Below are 22,184 nucleotides of genomic sequence, written 5' to 3' on the forward strand. Positions count from 1 at the left end.
ATGTGCTTTATGAAGTCACTTTGCGAGTAGGATATCAAGTGATCAATGTATTTTGAGAGACAAAGAGCCAACACCTTGGAAATCAGTTTGGCGAAAGAATGGATGAAACTAATTGGCCTATGGTCCTTTGGTTCAAGGGCCATATGTGCCTTCAGAATCAAAACAACGGCGGCACCATTGATCATCGGTAGAGTGCATGTATGAAGGCTATGCAGACTAATAAAAGCATTGAGCACATCTTGTTTGATGATCAGCCAACAGTGCTTGAAGAAGGACCCCTGTAAAGCCATCTGGGCCTGGTGCTTTCTCTATAGGCAGCTGTGCTATGGCCTCCGCAATTTCTTGCTCCGAGAATGGTTCTTCCAGTTGGGCTGCTGCAGCCTCATCTAGCTTGGTCAGGCTGAGTCTCTCCCAGTCAAAAGAGAATTTACACGGTTCTCTAGTTCCAAAAATACCACTAAAATATTGGTGTAGCTTGGCCTCTTTGTCATCATTGGATCGTACACAAGTTCCATCATGTTTGGTGAGAGTTGGGACATAGTTCCGCCAGTGGCGTGCGTTCGCCCGCAAGTGGAAGAACTCTGTGCATGCATCTGTAGCTTTCAACCATGTTATTCGTGAGCATTGGCGGCGTCTGGTATGTCGTACTGCGGCGAGCCCTAGGATGTGTAGCTTGAGGTCTTTGCGCAATTTGCGCTCTTCATCTGAAAGCATCTTCTCCTCTTGCGCTATATCAAGGCATAGAATCACCTCTTGCACAATATGTAGTTGTTGCTTTGCACCCCCAAACAGCGTTTTGCTCCATTGTCGGAGAGCCTTGGCTATGTCTTGCATCTTCGTCTGCGGCACAACCATTACCAGACCCTGAGTTGGCCGGTCCCATGCTTCCTTTACCATTTCTATGAAACCGGGTACCTTGACCCAGAAATCCTCAAATTTGAACGTGGCTTTTCTTGGCAGGCTCTTTAGTTGGGCAAGAAGAAGAGGCCAATGATCTGAGGTCGAGGAAGACATGGATTGTAGAGAGTACGACGAGTAGAGGAGGTCCCATTTTGCATTACAGAAACACGGTCCAACCGCACCATAGTTGGGTTCTTGCACTCGTTTGGACTAGGTGTTTTTTCGGTTCTGAAGCGCAATTTCCAGAAGCTTCAGTGCATCTAGTGCAGCCCAGAATTTTTGCATGAGCCGCCTGTTCAAATTGAGATTGTTTTTGTCCTTAGCTTCATAGATGAGGTTGAAATCACTAGCGATCATCCATGGCATCCCTGCCATATGCAGTCGTTAGCAGGAAGGGTGTGTTTGACGCCCACAGAGCAATTGTTGTCATGATGGTGGATTTCCTGATTGAGGGAGTCGTCACTATCACAAAGTCACTATCCCAGGCAAGCAACAAACCACCGCATGTACCCTCTATAGGTAGATAACTATAGTCATTCAATCTGTCTCCAAGGAATTCGCAGCCCAAATGTTGATCAACATTCGTAAACTTAGTTCCATGCAAGGCCACAATGTTTGGACGTACTGAGTCGTATTTCCAAAATAGACTCCCGCCAAGCTGAATTGTTGAGGCCTCAGACATTCCAGATTAGAGCTGAGAGGTTGGCCTCATTCATTTGTAAACAGACATGACAACCATTGTTTCCATCCAGCAACAGACAAGTACCATTGACAAATATACAGATATACCAGCCGAACACACATCTTGGTGGGAGGGAAAATCACTAAACCCACTCTAAGCCAACCCAAAACCAAGCCCTGCCTAGATTTAACCGTATCACCAAACACGAACATCACTAGGAAACTGACTGAACATAACTTGACCGATATCACATCGATTGTTGCTGGAACTAACTCAAATATTGACAGTACATGGATGACTTTTAGCCAGAGTAGAAAGCTCAAGCTGCCACCTCTGGCACTACTCCAACAGCATCAGTTGTGTCCACCAGTGCCGAAGTAGCCTTCAGGACCACCTCAGTGTCTAAGCTAGTGATCTTCCATATGGCCGAGATCACCTTGGTTGGGATTGCATCCTTGTACATGTTGAAGTAGGTCGCCATCGCCTGTTCGCCAATCGGTTCACCCAGGCACATCATGTCGAGCTTGCTGATGAGGTGGTGTTGCACCCGATGTGCAACCGGGATGGAGGAGACATTCTTCTTAAGGCACATGCTAGATTTGGATGTCGTCGCAGTGGTCGCTTTGGTGCGGCACCTTGACCTTATCGTGGATGGCGATGGAAGCAGAGACTTGGTGGCTGGCATGAAGACTGTCATCAGGAAGTTAGGCTGGTTACGGTCGTCCTCTGCCTCAGACATGTCCCTACCCAGCACTTGCATTATGCCAGCTAGCGTAGGGCTGTTATCGTCGCCACAGACTTATGGACTTCTAAGTTCCGGTGGGAGGCTGCCAGGCACCGTGACCATCTCCAGAGGCGTTAGTATAAGATTGTAGGTTGAATAAGCCATGTCGCTATCAATGCTAGGGTGAAACTCCATCAGTCCTACAACCATAAGCAATATACTACACTCATCTAGCATGGGGTCAAAACTCTCGACTGAGACATGCTCCAACTAGCCAAACAAAACCACATCATCCGGCACCGGAAAGGAATTGGTCCTTTTGTGTTCACCTATTTCATGGCCCAAGTAGGTGGTGACGGGTGAAGTGAAGTAAACTTTTCGGGAAGCAGTCCTCGCGGGGCCACCCTCCTACTTGTGCTGATTGTGGATCGGATTGCAACGGGGGGAAAGGACCTATGATGACGATGCTCGTAGCCATCCTAGTGGTGTCCCTGGTAGTCCTGGTTGATGTGTCCCCTAACGAAGTCCCTCTATTCGCAACACAGCTTGGACAGGTGGGACCAGAGCGAACGGCTGCTATGCCTCCGCACGCCCCGCCTGGGCTGATCTTCATCAGCATCATCGTCCCGACCTCGCCAATTCTTATCGTCCTTGCCAGGACCTTGGAAGCGTGGCGAATGGTGTGACCACACCGTCATTGGCGAGTCATAGCTTCAGTCCAGAATACGCTCCCAGTGCCTCGAGTCACCCGGCTCCCATGATGGATTGTCGGTGAGGAAGGCCAGGTTGTGTACCACCTCCAGGTGGATGAAGCACCGGTAGGTCTGTCCCTTTTGGGCCCATATGGCTCATCGTAGTGGATTTTCACCTGAGGTAGAGGCATGTTGATGGATGGCAGCTCCCGGTCACTGTCCAGAATGGTGAGCTAGATGATTTTTTTGGAATCTGACTCGGGATCTTGCACCACGCCCAAAGGTCGTATGTCCTTGTTCTCTCCCTTCTGCGCGAGTGCTCCTCCACGTAGTGAATGGCGCATTGCTTGCCGATGATCTGAGCAGCGATCTCCTCAAAGAAGGAATGGACCGGGAGGCCCTCAATCCGCAGATGAACATGGAAGTAAAAGTGAGTTCCCTCCGCATACCTCCGCTCCCTCTAGTTGGTGAAACGAAAATCTCTCCCACGGTACAGCAGATCACGCGAAGAAACAATCTCATCGCACTTCTGGCGGTTGCTGAAGACGATGAGGAAGTCCTCCAGGTGGTGCTTGACCACCTAACACTCGTGAACACTGATGTCAAACTCCACTACGAGCGTGTCAAAGAGATGTAATTCTTCTGAGTCCAGCCTGGTCCCAGCTGGCCAACACACTATGGCATGGTCCAAAAGCTTCTCCATCTTACGTGTAACCATGCCTGTCGTAGAGGTGACCACTTCCTCATCGAGGGGTCTAGCCGCCAGATCTCTAGGAAAGCAACCGTTGTCTCTCGTTCGCTAACAAAGCGCTAGAAAATCGGCAACAGGGAGGCTTGTGTGGTGGAACTTCCTAGAAGAGCTTCTTTGTAGGATAAGCACGGCTATTGTTTGACTGGATTACTGATGGACAAAGGTGCAATGAGGGAGCATGGAACAACAGTGCTGAGGGAAGGTGGCGCTTCAGCTGGGGATTTGCCAAGACACTCAAAGGACCGGTGACTGAACCTCTTGCATTTCCAACACCGTGGTGGCTCACGGCAAGAAGCTACTGTGTTCCGGGGAAAGGCAATTGAGGCACCTCCCTTGAGCTCTCCTTAAGAAGGCTTTCTTCCTTTGTTGCCTCTCCCTGCATTAAGAGAGGTACCCACCAGAGGACAATGCAGTGAATGAACTCTAAACTTTCTCCACCAATGCGGCGATCGGACCAAACTCCATCCCTCATCAAGGACTTCTGTGGTTGTGCCTCAAGCCCCTCGAGCTTCAACTGCAGAGGATTTTGCATTGGGGATATCCAACCTGTGAGACTGGCACCCAGCATGACCTGGCTGCATGAGGCCCATGTCGCATGAATGCTGGGAGCAATTTGCGTTGCGCTAAAACTCTAGTTTGCTTTGAGATGGCAACATGGCATTGATGTCGAATTGGAGACAAAGGAGATCTTGAGGGAGTTCTAGCTCCTTTTCCATAGTAACTCTGCCCCGTCGCATCAAGCAACTGCTCCCCACCGGCGTGACATTTAGAGAAGACCCAGGCCGCCTCAGGTCACCCTTAATATAGTGAAAACTCAGACTGGGAAGCACGGCAAGGCGAGTACAACCGATGGACCTGCACACCGAGGAAGACTGTTGCGTAGCAGCTATGTTACCTGGTTCACTGTGGTCGGAAGAGGGTGAGGCGGGGACACGGACTCCCACCCCTAGAAAGATGGGCGGGGCCATGAGTTAACGTGGTGCCATCAAGCCGGTGGTTGGGGGAGCAGATCTAGCACGCCAGAGATCGAGTAGCCTAAATCAGCAACCTCTTGCGAGAATGGGGACTCCGAGACACCATACGATGGTAGAACTTCCTGTGAAACATGGTGGATTTGGAGTGGGAATGCAAGGAGCGGCGAGATTTGAGTTTGATCTAAGCTTTGGTCGGGGAGAGATGGAGATTTAGGGTTAGAGATGGAGGGGTCAAGCGAGTCGCCCTCTAGTTCGCCAGGGACCGTAACGGCTCCATCCGTTTCAAGGACTCAATCTCACCCCAAAATTCTCAAGTGTACCCCAAAGTAACTGCAGGATTGCATAGTAATCCAAATAGCATGTTCAATAGGACTACTCTGAAGAAATATTTGGCCTCTTTTGATTGAAGAATTCTTGAAAGGTTTTTAGAGGATTTCGTTCCTTTATGTCTAATTCTGTATGAAAATAGACACGAGAAGTCCGATGCAGTGCACAACCATTCCATCTCTCACAACTCTTGGATTTTTTTTTTTCGCTGGGCAACGCCATTGATCTCATCACAACTCTGACCTCATCCGACACCAAAAATCTTCACCGAATTCCACTGAAAACGGACACCACTGGCCTTCCATCCAGAGCACAAGCGCCGTTCCACAAAAATCGCCATCGCCCCGGCGGCCACAATCACTTTCTTTACATCACACGAGGGACCGATCGAGGAAAGAACAAAACCACAAGCTATCCCAGTCGGCCCGGGTTCCTTACTTGCTTCACCAGCTTTTGCACAGGAAAATGGCCCTCTAACTGCAGCCTCGCCAAGTCAGCCCCCACACAATATTCCAAAGCTGGAAGCCCGAAGAAGCGAAGAAAAGAACACAATATATATATATATATATATATATATATACACGTCGTTGGGTCCGCCCATGTACCGGTGTAAGTCAGGAGCTGCGGGAGGTGGCCGACATGCATGACGCACGAGCTAGAGGCGAAACGTGAGAGCGGGATTTTCGAAAGTGGAACACATGCAAACGGAGTGGTAGAGATTGAGTGGCATGAGGTGGTTAATTTCTGCGAAATTTAAGGATAGTCTGCAGGACTGGAGGCAGGACGTCCTAATTGGTACGAAAATTACTACGTATTTTTTAAGTAGTAAAGATACGAAGTCTTTTCTGTATTTTTCTTAAAAATAATATATACAGTATACATATTTAAAAAATATACATTTTAGAAAATAGTTATAATTCAATTATATCAACCGTGGATTAAACCGAGAATATGTATTCCAAGAATATAATCTAGTTTATATATATATATATATATATATATATATATATATATATATATATATATATATATATATATATATATAGTCACTATGAGGTCGCATATCGATAAAAAGTTATAAAGTGGTAGTCGATGTTAAGTTGGTAGAACGCAAAATGTCGAATAAAAAGGATGGGGTTAGTGGACTTGAGCTCAGTGTTTTACATTTTCAGCTCTCAAAAAGAAAGGCACCTCTGTTCTGTTGCTTTTGTTGGTGTGGTTTGGTTGTTTACCTTTTTTTTTTAGATGAAGGGTTTGGTTGCTTACCTGATTGTGAACTCCCAGTTGCATATAAGCATGGGCTTGTCACACTTCACAAGCGTTTGCCTTGGCCTTTCCCTCATCCCCTAATGGCTTGGATCCTTGCACCTGCAACTGCAAGTCGGCAGCAACCGAGAAGCTACCACTACTAGCTGCTCAGCTCAGCTCAAAAGCGTTGGGGTTTGGTGCACGAAATGAGCAGCGCATTGCCCGGAGCATACTGGGCAAGAAGGAGAAGAAGAAGATGTTGTTAGGAATAGGATTAGCCACGGGTTGCTGCTTCGTCGCCGGGGAAGTCAAGAAGCAGGACGATGGTGGCGGCGGTGGCGCGCCGCCGGCCGGGAAGGATGGTTCGAGGATTAGCCCCGTGGTGGTGTTCGTCGTGGTGCTGTTCGTCGTGGTGCTGTTTGTGTCCGGGCTGTTTCATCTCTTTGTCAGGTTCTTGCTCAGGCGAAGCCGTGCGCGCGCGGGGGGGGAGGCTGGAGGCGGCGAGGTTGGCGCGGGGGGCGGGGAGGAGTCCGCGCTGCAGAGACAGCTGCAGCAGCTGTTCCACCTGCACGACGCCGGGCTGGACCAGGACGTCATCGACGCGCTCCCGGTGTTCATGTACCGGGAGGTGGTCGGCGCCAAGGAGCCGTTCGACTGCGCGGTCTGCCTGTGCGAGTTCGCCGGAGAGGAACGGCTCCGGCTGCTGCCGCTGTGCGGGCACGCGTTCCACATCGACTGCATCGACACCTGGCTGCTCTCCAACTCCACGTGCCCGCTCTGCCGGTGCGCGCTCGGCGCGGACGCCGCCGCGCTGTTCGACGCGTTCGGCGAGATGGCCGACTGCGGGGGCTGGAAGCACGAGGACGCGGTGCTCCCGGTGCGCCTCGGCAAGTTCAAGAACCTGTCCGGGGCAGCGCCCGGCCCCGGCCACGACGGCGGCATTGTCACGAGGGAGGCTGGCCAGACGAGCAGCAGCAGCCTGGACGCCAGGAGGTGCTACTCCATGGGCTCTTACCAGTACGTCCTCGCCGAGGCGAACCTGCAGGTGTCCGTTCACAGGAGGCACGGCGACGGCGACGGCAGGACGGCGGTGCGGCTCACAGGGGTCGGCACCGAGGCCGCCGCCGCCTCCGAGGGTAAGAGGATCGGCGCAGGCAGCAAGGGCGACAGCTTCTCGGTGTCCAAGATTTGGCAGTGGCCGAGGAACGGCAAGGGGAAGCTCCCGGTGCTCGCGTCCGACGACTCGCCGGCGATGAACGGCAGGTTGCCGTGGCAGAGGAGAAGTCCCGGGGGTTCGTGAGACAAAGAAAACGTGTGCGATGCTGCTCCGTGTGGTGGTGTGGGCTGCAAATTTTCTTGAGCTGATTTGCTCGTCTTTTTAACCGCTTAATCTGTTCATAGCCATTCGTTTCGTTTACTCAAATCACATTTGTGTGTGCTGGTGATCTTAGCTTTCTATGAACATGATTAACTTTGTGTGGTGCTGATTATAAATTGTTGTACAGACTACAGAGTACAAAACAGTCCCCCTAGAATTGGCATTGGAATCGAGAAGTCTTTTGTTCTTGCCGCGAGTTCATCTTCATTCGTCTCGTTTTCACGATTTGACAGTGCCGAGAGACTTCAGTAACAAAAACAAAATTCAAATCAGGAATTCCAGGATTAGTGGCAGAGACGAAAATTGCCATTGGAATTGAGGTACCAATCCGTACTGATCCTTAATATTGGCCCACTAGGTCACACTGCTACGAAATACTCCTAGTATTAGTTCTCTCTCTCTCTCTCTCTCTCTCTCTCTCTCTCTCTCTCTCTCTCTCTCTACCCTTTTTTTTTTCTTTTTGAGATGGGTTTTTGATTCTTGTCTTGGCAAGCGAGTGCTTGTACACTCTTGCTCTATCTTGAAGTCATTGCCAAGATTTGTAAAGCACCAGGGACCGTACATTTGCACGCATAGAATCGCTTCAAGACCAGCATTTCAAAATTGGATCAGTACACGATTCATTCCTGCCTAACCACGCCTATACAGCGCTGTGCGAATTGCTTCCAGTTTCCTGTGCAAGCAATGTGATGTTACAGGAGAATCGTAGGTAGTATTATGGCTGGCTTCCGTGACAGGTACGGTGGATGCATCTGCCAAATTTGGCGCAGATTCTGCAGCTGATGTACACTAGCGGTATAGACAATAAAGCTGCAACAATCCTATAAAAAAAACCGTTGCAAGAACAAAAACAATACTTCATCAGACATGTCCCGGCTTACTACTTGGACTGGAGCGTTCTGAATCGCCCCGAGAGCGATAGCTGGACGTACAAGACGTGTTTATCGTCTAGCCTCCGTTCTTAGCTAGCTCGCTGCAACAGCAGCTGCATGTGAGGCGCTGGTCCTAAGTATGTGTGGTTATGTGTCTGCATCTGCTATTAAAATGGACAACAAGTACTGCTAATCTTCAATGGCAGGGCAGCAAGGATCACTCGCTACCACAGTGTGCATTCAATATGCCCCTTGCATGAGACTGTTGAGTAGCCCTGGTCTGCTGGGTTGATGCAATTTGACTAGTCTTTGCTTGTGTGGTTGAGTCAAGAGGAGAAAGTGAGTTGATGCTTTCGATTTTGGCATATTTGGCTGGCCTATGGCTAAAGTTTGCCCGTTGCCGTGTTAATTGTATGCCTTCCAGAGTTCCGGTCTTATCGATATGATTTATCAGTAGCAATCAACATTTAAAAAAGAGGGCGAAAACCAGAAGTGCTATCTACAAATCTACAAACCAGAACAACATTGTTAGAAGGAAAATTAGCCTCAAACTTATGGAGTAATTGAGATGGTTAAACGCACAGTTTTAAAGTTTATATTCTCTCGAAAGGAGAGGGGTAAACTGGAATGGACCAACCAAACTCTATCATGCACCAACATACCTGAAACAAACGTATGCAAGGTGACAAATGACAGTAAAGGCTTCTGAACGCTATTACTACTAGAGCAGTTGAAACAACTATTTCCGGAATGGTGCTGACCTTACCACACTCACTTGTGCAATCAGCCTGATGTTGACTCTGATGGATCATGGATAGCGCATGGGTATCTGACGATGCACCGAGAAGAATTCGAGTGCACACCAGATCATGCTTTCCGTACATTCAGAAAAACTACAGAAGCGTCTGGGATTCTGAATCTCCTATGTAGAACTTAAGAATTTTGAAAAGTTTTCGTAGGAAATGTTTCAAATTCGGCGTGAATCCGGAAGAAATCCCATGTTACAAACAGGGTCTGCATAAACAACAGCTGGGTGTTGAATTTCTGAGAGAATTAAATTTGTGACAAGGTGGAAAAGTTAGGCGAATGCCTTGGCTTTTTCTCCTTATTACAAAGCCTCATATATTCTTGATTGTGGCTTGGAACGGGATGCTACGTATTGGACAAGTAAAAGAATTTAGTAAGTGCATAATAAGCCTGTATGATCTCGATGAGAAAAATAAATAATTACATTGGAGAAAAATCATGATACAACAAATTCCTTTGCTGTTGATATGAGGGGGGGGAGGCTGAAAATTTTGGTTGCCCTCATGTGATATACACCAACATATGAATACATTTCGGCAAAACTGAGGATACATCATTACTTGCTGCCATCTACTGTACAATATAAAGCAAGAATGAATGGCCAAAACCAAAACCAACTAGCAGTGTACACAACTGACAGCCAAGCAGAGAAGAGAGAAATGGTTAAGAACAAGAAGAGAAACGCATTGCCTGTAGCACGTTGAAAGAGCAACCACAACATTATAGACACAGGCGGCACTACAACCCAGAAGGAAAGTTGTTGATTTGCCCTTGTTCCAGCCTGTCCTCACCATTCACTTTGTAAGACATCCGGATACGCATCGCAAGTGGTTTCTATGCAATAAACAGTTCGTCAGAATCAGCTTATCAGAATGGAAAGACGAACATTCAACAACAAACTTTGAACATAAGCCATGCTTAGAAACTATGCCTCAATATTTTAGGGCCTTGTTTGTGTAAGAGAACAGTCATCCATATGGATGATGGTAAGCCTAACCAGGGCAAGTTCTAGCAATGAATTGCATGTTTTGCCTGTCATTGTGAAGTACTGAGCTGGCCGGAATTACAGACAACAAAACAAATTACAGAGACACTAGGTCACTAGCGCAGAAGATAGAGACGTTATGTACATCAGAGAGCAACATATTTTAATCAACTTGGATGATAAATGCTCGTTTACATAAAATAGAATTAGCATTTGTACAAAACAAAGGTATTTTTTCCTGACAAACAGGGCAAAAACAATGTATTTATGGATCATACAGGACTACAAGTATGGAGAAAATGACTATTCCAACAAACAGCTACTTACAGTGGTTGTGCAATCAGCTAATGATCCACTTATCCTTTTGTGCTCCAAGTACTATATTTTCCTTTGGCATAAATATTTATGGGCATGTCTACACTACATATAACTTTTACTCAAAAAAGTTCTACTTTTTCTACCCAATTTATTTTTCACTCCTCAGCACTCCTGCTTGTAAGATGAGTAAGGATGGGGAAAGTGTATCTGAGCACATAAATTACATAAATGTGTACCATAGCTACACTCATACTTATTATTTCATTATTAAATTTATGTAAGAACTCTTGACAGAAATGTTTGTTCTACTTGAAGAGCGGAAATATAACTAACTTATATTAATTGAAAAGAAGTGCATCAAATAACAGGAGACGTGCAAAAGGCAGCTAAAGTTGGCAACTAAGCTTGAGCTCTCGATTTATAATAATTTCGAGGACCATGCAAAAACTGAGTTACCCATTGCATAGGCTCTTTCAAGCTTATCAAAGAAGTTCAGAAATAAAATTAAGAAAGACAAAAAATGGTTATGAGTCATTAAGGACTATATTGAAATACCTGTCCATGCTGATTGTTAGTGACACTGAGGCTTTGTGTAACTGAACCATTTCTACTGGCCGGAAGAGCGCTGCCGCTAGCTGGGTCTAATCGCAACTGGATGAACTGAAACACAGATTTGGACAAGAAAAGTGAGTACCAACCTAGAGTAAGCAAACAACATTTTTTTTTGTTTAATTATGAATGCAAATTTCAGTAATGATAGCAAATATCCAAACATTTAGAAGCATCCTGATTCTTGTCACACCCTTGCTATTTGTGGAAAAAAAATATAGACATTTTTATCAACCGAACACAATATTCACCATGATAGTAATGACCGAATAGAGATTAGCTAGTTTACGCCTAGTATTCAACTCATCAGTAAAAATATAAAAATATAAATAAATAAATAAATGATCCGGATCATGGATGGCTTTTGATCCGGTAGCAATCAGTAGAGTGATGATAGATTTACTGCATAAACTAAACCAGACAAATAGTAGTTGGTTCGTACGCTTGACTACTTATAAAAGCTCCGCTGCCTGAAAGGAGAGTAAAGTGTCGGAGGTGAATGATACCTTTGGAACAGCTGCCTGAAAGATGAAATCTGTGAATGTACTAGTTGTTAAATTTGTAAAGCTAGCATTAATAGTAGTCTCCTGAGGTTTTCCAGGTTGCTTTTTGAAACTGAATGCTATCCTCAAGGTTGCACTCTGGAAAGCTGTGATTGTCGGGTAAGCAGCATTCTCATCTGGTGAGCAGGCAAATTGAGTAACAGTAAATCTCATTATCATTAGGAATGTCGCATAATCAATGGAAAAATGCAAAAGCCCCCCTTAGAAGTCACCTAGAGTTTGATATGAAGGGGATAATCAAACTTGGAGTGACTTAGGTGGGGTGTTTGCAATTTTCCATTGTATTGGATAATCAAGTGACAGGAGCTGACCAGGAAGAGATGTACTCGAGGACAAACCATCGAGAAGATCCACAACTTGAGGTGTAACAGGAGCAGGTTTAGTCTCTGCTGCATGGTGTTAGATAATTAAGCATGGATGGAATACAGTGAACAAAATGTCAGTATTATCATCACAGTATTTTTACCTTTACCGGGAGGGCTAAAGCTTGATGTTGGTGGACCATTTTGTACAGGAGATGAACCAATAGATAGAAGATCCATCAGAATATCTGTGCTTGCAAACGGAGCTCCGCCTAGACATAGATCAGAAACAAACTCGTAAGCAACACTTGAACTAACAATGTTATCACAAACTGTACAATTAGGGAACCAATATAAGAGCCTGTTTAGGAGAGCTTAAGCTGCTTGGAATTGGCATGATCTTAAACTGTCCGAAACAAGATATGCTCAAGACTGTAAGACAGCAAGCATGCACTACTAACCTAAATCAACACCAAATGTGGAGTATGTACCCAGAAATGATAAACAGGTGATAAGGCATATAGCTTGCTTCGCTTGTGCAAACAGAGAAGAAACAGAAGCAAAACATTATGAAAGGAAAATAGTAGAGTTAAGACCTGTAGGAGAGGAATCAGTTAAGCCAATGCCCAAAAGGTCCTGTAGAAAATCATTAGGCGCTGTACTAGGGTCCGAAGTAGTCACTGGGGCATCATCAGAGCTTAAATCAAGCAAATCAGCTAAAGGAGCTGCTGGTGGTTTTGCTACACCGTTTGGAAGCTTAAGTGGGCCTCCAGGAGTGATTGCTGGAGCGGATTTTACTGATGAAACTGTGGCCTGAGTAGAAGCAGCTCTCTTCACCAAATAATTAGCTTCATCCAATACAGGCATCCGTTCAAGCAAAGATGATCTGCACATACACTGGCATTATGGAGAGTACTAGTTATTGTGATACAAAAGTATCCTCAAAAATGGCAAAATGTGATACTCACTTTATAGCTTGATGTCTTTGTATAATGGAGCTGAATTCAATTGATCTTTGCTGCAGTTCAAGCACAGTATCCCCTTTATTCTGCGCAACTATTTCTTTTATCCTCCTGGCAACACAATAACAAAAAAAATGATCAAATCATACAATCACCTTACCATATATGATATATGACACAAAACCGCATGTAAGCCATTACTGAGCAAAAATAACTTGTTTCAAGGCATGCAGATCAAGGGAACAAAGATAGACTTTAAACGAAGCTGACATTGTATCTAAACAAAGGTAAAGTCAAATGAAGACTGAATGGCAAAAAGCTCATTAATACAGTTCTTACTGAGTAAGATCACAATGAAACCAGTTCACAAGAAATTATGTGTTCCACAAATATTAAACAAGATTGGAAACTGTAAACTATTGATCTGTTATTGCGATGTTTTTTTAAATTAGTGTTTCTTGTTTATCAAATTGCTTTTCTTCGCAGCAAGCTTGTATGATCGGTAACCACAAATGGTTCATGTGCAAATACAGAGAAGAAAATCAGAATATGAAAATCTTTAGCCATAGCTGGCTTACAACAAACTCCATGTCAATCAAGATAGTCAAAACTCTGCTACTTCATACTATATAAATAAAAGACACTGTGTATCAGAGTCATTTGGTAGGTTGTCCGGCTACAAGTTTTTGACAACTACTACAACACAAGGTCCAGTTCAATAATAACTTACTCAGAGGTGGGTGGAAATCGGGAGGAAAGCTTCAAAAGAGCGACAAGACACATAGCCCTAGTTGTAACATCTGCAGAGTAGCGTTTAAGAACAAGCTCTACAGCATCCACAGCATCAGATTCTGTTACCTGAACAGGATAAGAAATTGGCCAAGCCGTTTGACAATAGAAAATTTGAGGAGCAATGCTCCTAAATGAAACACATACAGAGAAAGGGCAACAAGTTGAGGGATATGGAGCTATTAAACTCTATAAAGGCAAAATTCTGCAATCAACCATATATGCAGCCACGCATAGTAAACAAATTATCATGTAGATTTTCCTGATGACAGCCATAATAGCTAACATAGGTAATTGCAAGGTGGCCACAAGGGAGGACATTGTGAAAAGATATTAGCTGACCCTGAGGTTATCAACTTCATATATGCACTGAGTTCAGAGCAGTTTGAACATAATGCCTTGTTTGTAAGAAGAAAGTAACAAGAATGTGTAACGATACAAAATGGAATTATCATTGCACTGTGTCTTCTCAGTAGAAAATGCATCATACTATCACCAAATAAAGATGGCTGCCAAGATCTTTTAACTCACCGTGATTGGCTCCTCCACATCCAGCATGCTTATATTGTTGACCAGCATTTCTCCATATTCACCGATGCACCAAACAGCTACCCTAACTAAACTTTCCTAAACATACAGATGTAGAAGAGATTTATGCACATCAGATACAGAATTTAATAATATACATTACAAAGAACAGTAATTATTTCTCCATACCTGTTCACCACATGCTTGCAACGCCTTATATAATGATCTGACTGAGTATCCTTGAAGTTCAGATGCATTATTCATTAGAACTATAAGAGCATGCCATACATCGTCCTTCACATAATTTCCAGCCTACAGATGTAAAAGGGTATAACATCAATTTGGATGTTGTTGTTTTTTAGGGGGACAATTTGGATGTTTTTAATTTGCCAATGCAACAGAATTTTGTGCTCTTACAATGCAGACTCATAGATTTGATTGACAATTTGACATGATGAGGAATCATATAGAAACAAAGGTGCATGCAAGAATAAATGTGACCAATTATTTGGCAATTCGCATTCTGGTTTACTAAGTTGGTCTTGAGTCTGAAATTCTTGGGTCTTTTCATAGGTGAAGTTATCGCATCTAGCAGGTATGGGAGACACAAGGATTTGATAATAGACATCGCTAACACTGCATAGATCACAATCTTCTATGTAACCTGTAATTCTAGCATTTGTACTACCACTAATACTTAATAGTGGTCAATGATCCTGATCAAAGATCTAGTATGCGAGTCTCTCTCCTGAAGCAATATCACTTCAAAATGCTTAATCTGATCACTTACGATTTTTTTGGGGCTTCAATCAGAACAAAGAAAAACATTCTGTTTGTTAAACAGTTAAGGTCAACTGTATTTATAATGGAACTGAGAAAACTTTGGCTAGAAAATAATATCAAGAAAGTAGGGAAGCTATAGATAATTTCAATCTTACTGAATACACCAGTAATTAGTAAAGAAAATATAGTTGTAGAATTAACCACAAGCCAAAAAAATGAAGTGGAAATGTTCCGGAAAGGGCTAATAATTGTACTTCTTCACATACCAGCGATAAAACCCTGAACATCTGGTCTAAGTACCATAGCTTGTCCTGGGAAAACCTATCAAAAATGCCAAACCATTAATGTCTCATTAAATCAACAGGAGACAAACAAAAAAGTATACAAAATATATTGAAAACCAGTGCAAAATTTTAAACATATCATCAAGCTATAACTCAAATTAGCTGTAGTTAAGCATCAGAGAGTTGGGGAGCAGGGTGTCAAAGTAGCAGCTTCATGTGGTGTCAAAACTCAAAAGGAATAAACGCATGAAAATGCAGCAAAAGACAATGCGGTGCTGCAAGTTATGCATCAAGGGACAATACAGGAGTATTGTTAACTAAACACTGATATTATAGCCTGTAATCTAACACACAGCAAAAGGAAGTATATTGAAAATGATGTATGTGTCAATATATTCTGATAGCATCCAGAAAATTAGGCTCACATAATGATATTCTACTGAGATAACCATGTTTAAAACCTTTTTGCTTCATTCTAACGGGCAAGATTAAAAGAGGGCATGATAAGGAAAGGCTACTATCCAAATGAGAACGAATCAATTGTTCACTCATTAACCAAATTGTTTTCCCTTATTTCCATTAACTTTCCAAAGGAAACATTCATCATTTATTGCATAAGGCACATATCCTTATCGTCTGTCAATTATATTTCAATACATCTAACAACAATGGATGTACAAGAACCATTGGAGCAATTAACGAAAATGGAATTCAGATTTTATTTCAAATTACCAGTAGAGAACACAATTGCACGAAATCATAAGTCATCTACAACAAGGAGACATGCCTGCTCCAGAATTAACTGTACAACTTACTTTTCAACTATTGAGCATATCCTGGCCGTGAGGTCTTCCTTGAAATCTTGATCACTCACTTCAAGGTAATCAACAAGCTCCTTAGTCAAAGGCTTTACATTTGTATCATTGACAAGTAGATAAACAAGTTCCAGGGCCCTCTTGCGAATTGAGACATCTGCATCCTGACAATTCATATGCGGTTGAAATATTTAACTACAAAAAAGCTGACTAGGAGTCCAGCAAGAAGTGACAGGTGAATAGAACAAATCCATAAACCGGACATACATAATGGTGTAAGATGTTGAGGTTGCTTTTCATTGTATGGAGGAAAATATACACATTCACTTATTTGTGGATCAAATACCTAGAATTATTTTCACTTGTTACGTGTATAACTTAAGGACAGGAAAGAATACAAAGCAGGACAGAATTATCTTCTCAAGAAATGCAGAAATTAACAAACCCTTATCTTAGCAAACTACTATAATTGGATATTGTTCCAAAGTTGTACATAATGTGCATCTTTTACTTCGCAGAAGAAAGGGCCAAAGAGAATACACACATCACATTAGAGTAAAAAGTTGTACTTGGTTACCTTGACACACTCTAATATTGTTGCCCTGTGCCTCTGCACCGCTTGTGTGTCTACGGCAATGGCCTTCATAAGCATGTTCATAGCAACATATCTGAAAAAGCAGTATGCACAGTAAGAATTATAGTTATGAGAGATGGAAAAATATTTTACTACTAAACAATTCAATCATGTGTCCCATCCATTCTCGTTATCTCAAGACTTGTGCCGTATTCACCTGTAATGTCTTACAATAATGCTCATATTCTACAGGACCAAGTCAATATCAAACAACTTACCCATCAAACAGCAAATAATTTTACAAAATAAAAACATCTATTTTCACCCTTCTTGTCCGATGTTAAAAAAAAAAAAGGAGTTCGCCTTATCAGCTGCCCGAGAACAAGAGTAAATTTACCTTATGTTGTTATCACGGTTGGACAAAAATCTACCCAATATATTGATTGCCAGCACACGTAAACCACTAGTAGCTTCGATGCCCATGATGGTCTCAACACATTCATATAAAATGGCATTTCCAGCATTCTTATTTGACTCGGTTTTCGTTGAAACCTGGAAAAGCAATCCAAGCATTAATAACACCAAGTGCAAAGATAACCAAGAAAATTTACAAAAAATAATAAATCACAAGGAGAAATAACATTCATATCACTGTTTTAGAATCCAACATCAATAACTCACTGAGCAAGATCTAAATGGAACAGCATCACGTTAAACATAAGCTACTAGGACTAGTGCCATTAGGAGTTCATATTGCTATACAGCCCACCAATAGTATTCTAATACATAAGTTGTGGTAATTCTTTCCCCAAAAAATGGTTCTGGTAGTTGTATAAGAGCATGTGCTTGCATGAGAAATTTTTACTATGCGTGTAAAATGAAAGATGAACAGATCACCTGGGCAAGAATATCATTAATGTACTCACTACAATCTGCATCTCCTTGACTCAGTGTTCGCATGAGTTTGAGCACTCGGATATGCAAGAATGGATCTGTAATGCCAGCAACATCGTACTCAGGAGCATATGAACTGTTGGACACATCTCTCAGTATTCGAACCAGACCTTCAATACAGTTCTGCAACAAGGCTTTGTCAGAACATTATTGCCACAACATGGTCAAAAAATCTTGATGGTATAATCTAACAACAATGTCGAAAAATTCAACTATCAGCGAAACAAAACAAAACAAACAAACAAAAAACTCATCGCAGACGGCAGCATAGGAAAGGTTGCATGCAAAACAATGGTCACACTATTATAGCAGTGTTTAAAATGGAACTTTGTGTTAATGAATCAGCACATGAATGGTCTAACTCGGCAAGAGCTAGGTCTGAGATTATGAGTTCTGATGTGGAACATAAAGAAGTGAGATGGACAGAGGTTGTCAGTGTTGACTGTCAAGACATATGATGGATTTGGAAATTCTATACTACATTACTATTTACTCCTGTCTACTGCTACCAACATTTCTTTGTGAATCCCAGATAGAAGAAATGATGAAAGTGCCAGTGTGCTTACAGCATTTAGTGACGATTATTTCTCTTAGTCAAAAATAGGAACTTTGTGTTGCACTGCATCCCTTGCTAACACTTCTTAATGATGCTATTGCTCACAGGCTTTCAAGATAGATGACAAAAAAATAACAAATGGTGTTGATATACATCAAAATGCTACAGTGTTTGCCCAGAGGTGAGTGTCTGGGGGAGCTCAAAATATATATCCTATTGAGGCAAGTGAAGAACGGTGTCGAATGACTAATGAACAGTACCTTACATTCAAAGACGGTAAAAGGAGATATACATAAAATGTCCAGGTTATTTACGGCTAGAACAAAAATGCTCGAGTCCAGACAACAAATACGTCTCATAAACCAAAAGATCCTGCCAAGTTTCCAACAGCAAAAGGGCGAACCAATTTAGACTAAGGGTACAACGTACAACATGAAATTCTTTTAACATGGTCTCTTTCACTGGTGTGAATGAAAACAAGAATGGCCGAGTTTCTCAGACATAACTTAATACGGGAAACACGAAAGCATAAACAATATATGTTAACACGAAAAAGTAATGAAAAATAAATAGCAGTTGCTATCTAACTCCGGGACTACAAGCATTGTGTGTGTAGAGAAGTCTCCACGGAAAAATCACAGCTCTTGTCATGTAATGCACCTTCCTCAAGTACTCCAATGCATCATTGCTGGCTTTACAGAGTTCCGTGCAAAGCTGAACAGCAGATATCAGAACCCCGTGATGTTTTTCCTTTAGTAATGATGAAGCAGAACCCATGAAATTTTCTGCCAAATCTGGAACTTTTCTTACAATCCTTATAGAGCACAAGGCGGCCTACAAATAGCAAGAGCTAGACAATGAACAAGACTTCTCCACAATACATATTTCACAGGTTAACCAAAAAGAAAAACACTGGTGAAGAATGAAAATGCTCAGCAAGTAAGCTTTGAAATGATGATAATGACGAGACGAACACCCTAAAAGTAAATAAGGGATGTTCAATGACAAATTTATTGGCGCTAATACCAAATTTATATGATTTTCCAGCATTATCAGTTTATCACTTACCACTTAAACATAGTTTTGGCAGCATAATTGGGTAAATAATGAAATGACAAACGATTATCGTGATCCTTGAAGCACCCTAATAGCTAACTCTTCCATACGTAGAATTAGAAGAAGTATAGTTACTAGACTCCTGGAATGGAAAAATTGTTAAAGTGCTCGAACAGACTTCACTAAGGGCTAAACTATCATGTCAAAACGAGTACCTTCTTCTTCGTATTAGGGTCCCTACTTTGCAACAGCCTCTCCACTTCAGGTGCAAGATCACGTGCCATTTCAGCAGAACAAATGTTGCCCAGGGCGCAGAGCGCAAGCCCCACAATGAACTGGTTCGAGTGGTTAAGATCTCTGCCCACGTTAAGTGCGACCAAATACTCAAAGCGCAGCACATCATTCTCAACAAAAACAACAACACATAGCAGCAGTGTCAAACGAAACGGTAAGTATAGCCATGGAAGGATACTGCTTGAGGGAGTTGGTGACGAGCATGAGGACCTCCTGCCGCTCGTCGAGCAGCAACATGAGTCCGAGGTAGCCGATGCGCTTCTCGGGGAACCCCGCGGCTGCGATGAGCTTGAGGCACTCCATCTGCCCGAAATGGGTGGGGTACCCGAGCATGTGGATGAACATGAGCTTGGCTAAGTTACGGTGCCGGTAGTCATGGTCGCCCTCGCTGATGGCCGCGCGTATCGCCGCGCACTCACGCCGCACCACCGCGCGCTCCTCCGCCGCCGTCTTGCACGCGCGTATCCCGCGTATCATGTCCCTGCAGAAGAAGAAGCCCACGCGAGCCCCGGTTACAACACGCGCAGATCCGAGGAGGACCGAGGGGGGTGGATGGGTGAGATCACTGAGATGTGAGAGAGGCCAACTCACCGGAGGCGCGTGCCGGAGGAGAAGGGGTTGATGGCGAGGTCCATAGCGAAATCCTCGACGATCTTCTCGACGGAATCCAGGGCGGGGCGGCGGGGGATCTTGCCGTCGCGGGGCGAGGAGGGAAGCGACGACGGCCGGGCGGATCTGCGAATTGGTGGTGGTGGTGGGAATTGCGAAGAGGCCCCTGGTTTGTTCTTCGGTTTTGTTTAGCCGAGTCCATGGGGATTAGTGGGTGGATTTGGGATCTGATCTCACTCGTGCTGACCTTCACCGACGGATGATTCCCCGGTGTCAGCGATAATCACCGCGGATTAGCCGGCTAGCCGTCTCGAGACAGAAATTTTTCTTGAAACAATTCAATTTAGTGGAAACTTTGAAAAAAATTACATACAAAGAGGCCCAATATATATCTTTTCTAATACAACTTCACAATATGTTGAGTAAATATTGTGCAGAGTAGCAATGTATCCGTAATCATATGAATTGAACAATACTCTCCGAACTTGACTTCTCTTGTGACACTGAGTTCAACTCTAGTTTTGGTGTGGAGAAGTAACGTTGAGATTAAAACAAGACGGTGGCCGCAAGAATATAAGGACTTTATACTACTAAGATAGCTACTAATTTGATGCTCTATGAGATCGCCAACGACAGTAACAAAGAAATCTACATATATTAAAAGGGTAAGAATTGAAGCAGTTCTAGGGTCAAGTTACTACTGGCACTGTTTATATAGGTCCCGCGTATACATATGTGTATATATATGTATACATATATATGTATACATATATGTGTATACATGTATGTATAAGTACATATATATACACACATATATACATGTACACATAGTTTTTTCCCAAAATTCTAGAAAGATAGCGAAAGGAATAATAGTTATATTGATAAATTGGTTGAAATAATCTAAAATACATAGAAAAATCTAAAACTTAAAAAATGAAATAAATTTAGTTATGTTCATACTATTATGGTCTACATGTTAAAATTATGTGCATGCATGGAAATAACATTGTTTTCCTATAATTAAATAAATATATTATATATTATAAAATTCATAATAAATATTGGGATGTCCAAAAATGATGAATCTAATTTTTTAGTATTCTTTTGTTATGCTCTCTATAACAAAAATGAGCGCAGCGTAGACGTGTCAATCCCCCTAATATCAATAGAAACGACTAGAAGGTTGCATGATGGAGAAGTGGCTATAGATAAAAGGGTTTTGGTGTCAAGTTTTCTTGGACTTTTGCCAAAGGCGGTATAGTCGTGTACAAGCATTGGTCTATCCAAATTGATGTACCTAGGCACATTGGCGGGCTACGCTGTGTCCGTAGAGTTTAATTGAATCTTAAAGCACAACACAATAGTTTTACATTTTTTTCTGCAGAAAAGTAGTCTATGTTTGTCCAGTCTCACATCTCTAGCCTGCATTTTCAAGAAGCACAACACTATTTGTATAAATTAGGATAAGTGATATTGCCAATGGTTTATGATATACGTATCTTTGATTCGTCTAGCTCAAGAATAGTTATTTATAAATAATCTAATTATATAAAAATGTGTGTGTTATCTTAATGTTTGTTTTAGCCAAATACCAATCTCAGATCAAAATCAAAATGGTATATGAATTTCATGCATATTCATGTTTACATGCAATTCATGAGTATTTTTAATGAATGTGGTGCAAATTTGAATTGTTTGAATTTAAATTGAATTAAAATGGGAAAATCGCATGAAATGCTATAAATACAATTAAATGGATCATTGTAAACGAACTCACTTTCTCATCTAAAACATAGGGCTGAAAATAATTTTAGAAATTAGTACACAACATGAAAGGAATACTAGTGA

General features: G+C 42.7%; 2 protein-coding genes across 3 annotated transcripts; one reads left to right on the plus strand and one right to left on the minus strand.

The window, feature by feature from the left end:
• The first annotated feature begins 6,345 nt into the window (after nt 1–6,345).
• LOC133931291 (RING-H2 finger protein ATL46-like) lies at nt 6,346–7,792 on the plus strand. Its single transcript, XM_062378150.1, has one exon. The coding sequence runs from the start codon at nt 6,555–6,557 to the stop codon at nt 7,596–7,598; it is 1,044 nt and encodes a 347-aa protein (XP_062234134.1). The 5' UTR covers nt 6,346–6,554; the 3' UTR covers nt 7,599–7,792.
• A 1,963-nt stretch (nt 7,793–9,755) lies between these two features.
• On the minus strand, nt 9,756–20,580 carry LOC133930795 (AP-1 complex subunit gamma-2-like). 2 transcript variants are annotated; one of them, XM_062377534.1, is made up of 19 exons: nt 20,319–20,580; nt 19,906–20,208; nt 19,649–19,790; nt 19,038–19,211; nt 17,765–17,944; nt 17,265–17,419; nt 16,871–16,961; nt 16,294–16,457; nt 15,461–15,515; nt 14,601–14,723; nt 14,415–14,510; nt 13,825–13,952; nt 13,101–13,205; nt 12,729–13,018; nt 12,297–12,404; nt 12,142–12,219; nt 11,774–11,946; nt 11,214–11,318; nt 9,756–10,189 (listed from the first exon to the last, which is right to left on the minus strand). In XM_062377534.1, the coding sequence occupies exons 1-19, from the start codon at nt 20,360–20,362 to the stop codon at nt 10,094–10,096; spliced, it is 2,610 nt and encodes an 869-aa protein (XP_062233518.1). In that variant the 5' UTR covers nt 20,363–20,580; the 3' UTR covers nt 9,756–10,093. The 2 variants fall into 2 exon arrangements, with proteins under 2 accessions (XP_062233518.1, XP_062233519.1); XM_062377535.1 differs by having other exon boundaries at nt 12,142–12,216; nt 20,319–20,575.
• Between the last annotated feature and the right edge of the window lie 1,604 nt (nt 20,581–22,184).

This window comes from Phragmites australis, chromosome 10 (genome assembly GCF_958298935.1).
Source record: "Phragmites australis chromosome 10, lpPhrAust1.1, whole genome shotgun sequence".
Lineage (NCBI taxonomy): Eukaryota > Viridiplantae > Streptophyta > Magnoliopsida > Poales > Poaceae > Phragmites > Phragmites australis.

Coding starts and splice junctions, on each gene's coding strand:
- LOC133931291 (XM_062378150.1), top strand. CDS start 6,555: ATGTTGTTAGGAATAGGATTAGCCACGGGTTGCTGCTTCGTCGCCGGG.
- LOC133930795 (XM_062377534.1), bottom strand. CDS start 20,362: ATGGACCTCGCCATCAACCCCTTCTCCTCCGGCACGCGCCTCCG. Junction 14,724..15,460: donor TGTTCAGGGTTTTATCGCTG/GTATGTGAAGAA, acceptor TTACATCTGTAG/GCTGGAAATTATGTGAAGGA. Junction 12,405..12,728: donor AACTGATTCCTCTCCTACAG/GTCTTAACTCTA, acceptor ATCTATGTCTAG/GCGGAGCTCCGTTTGCAAGC.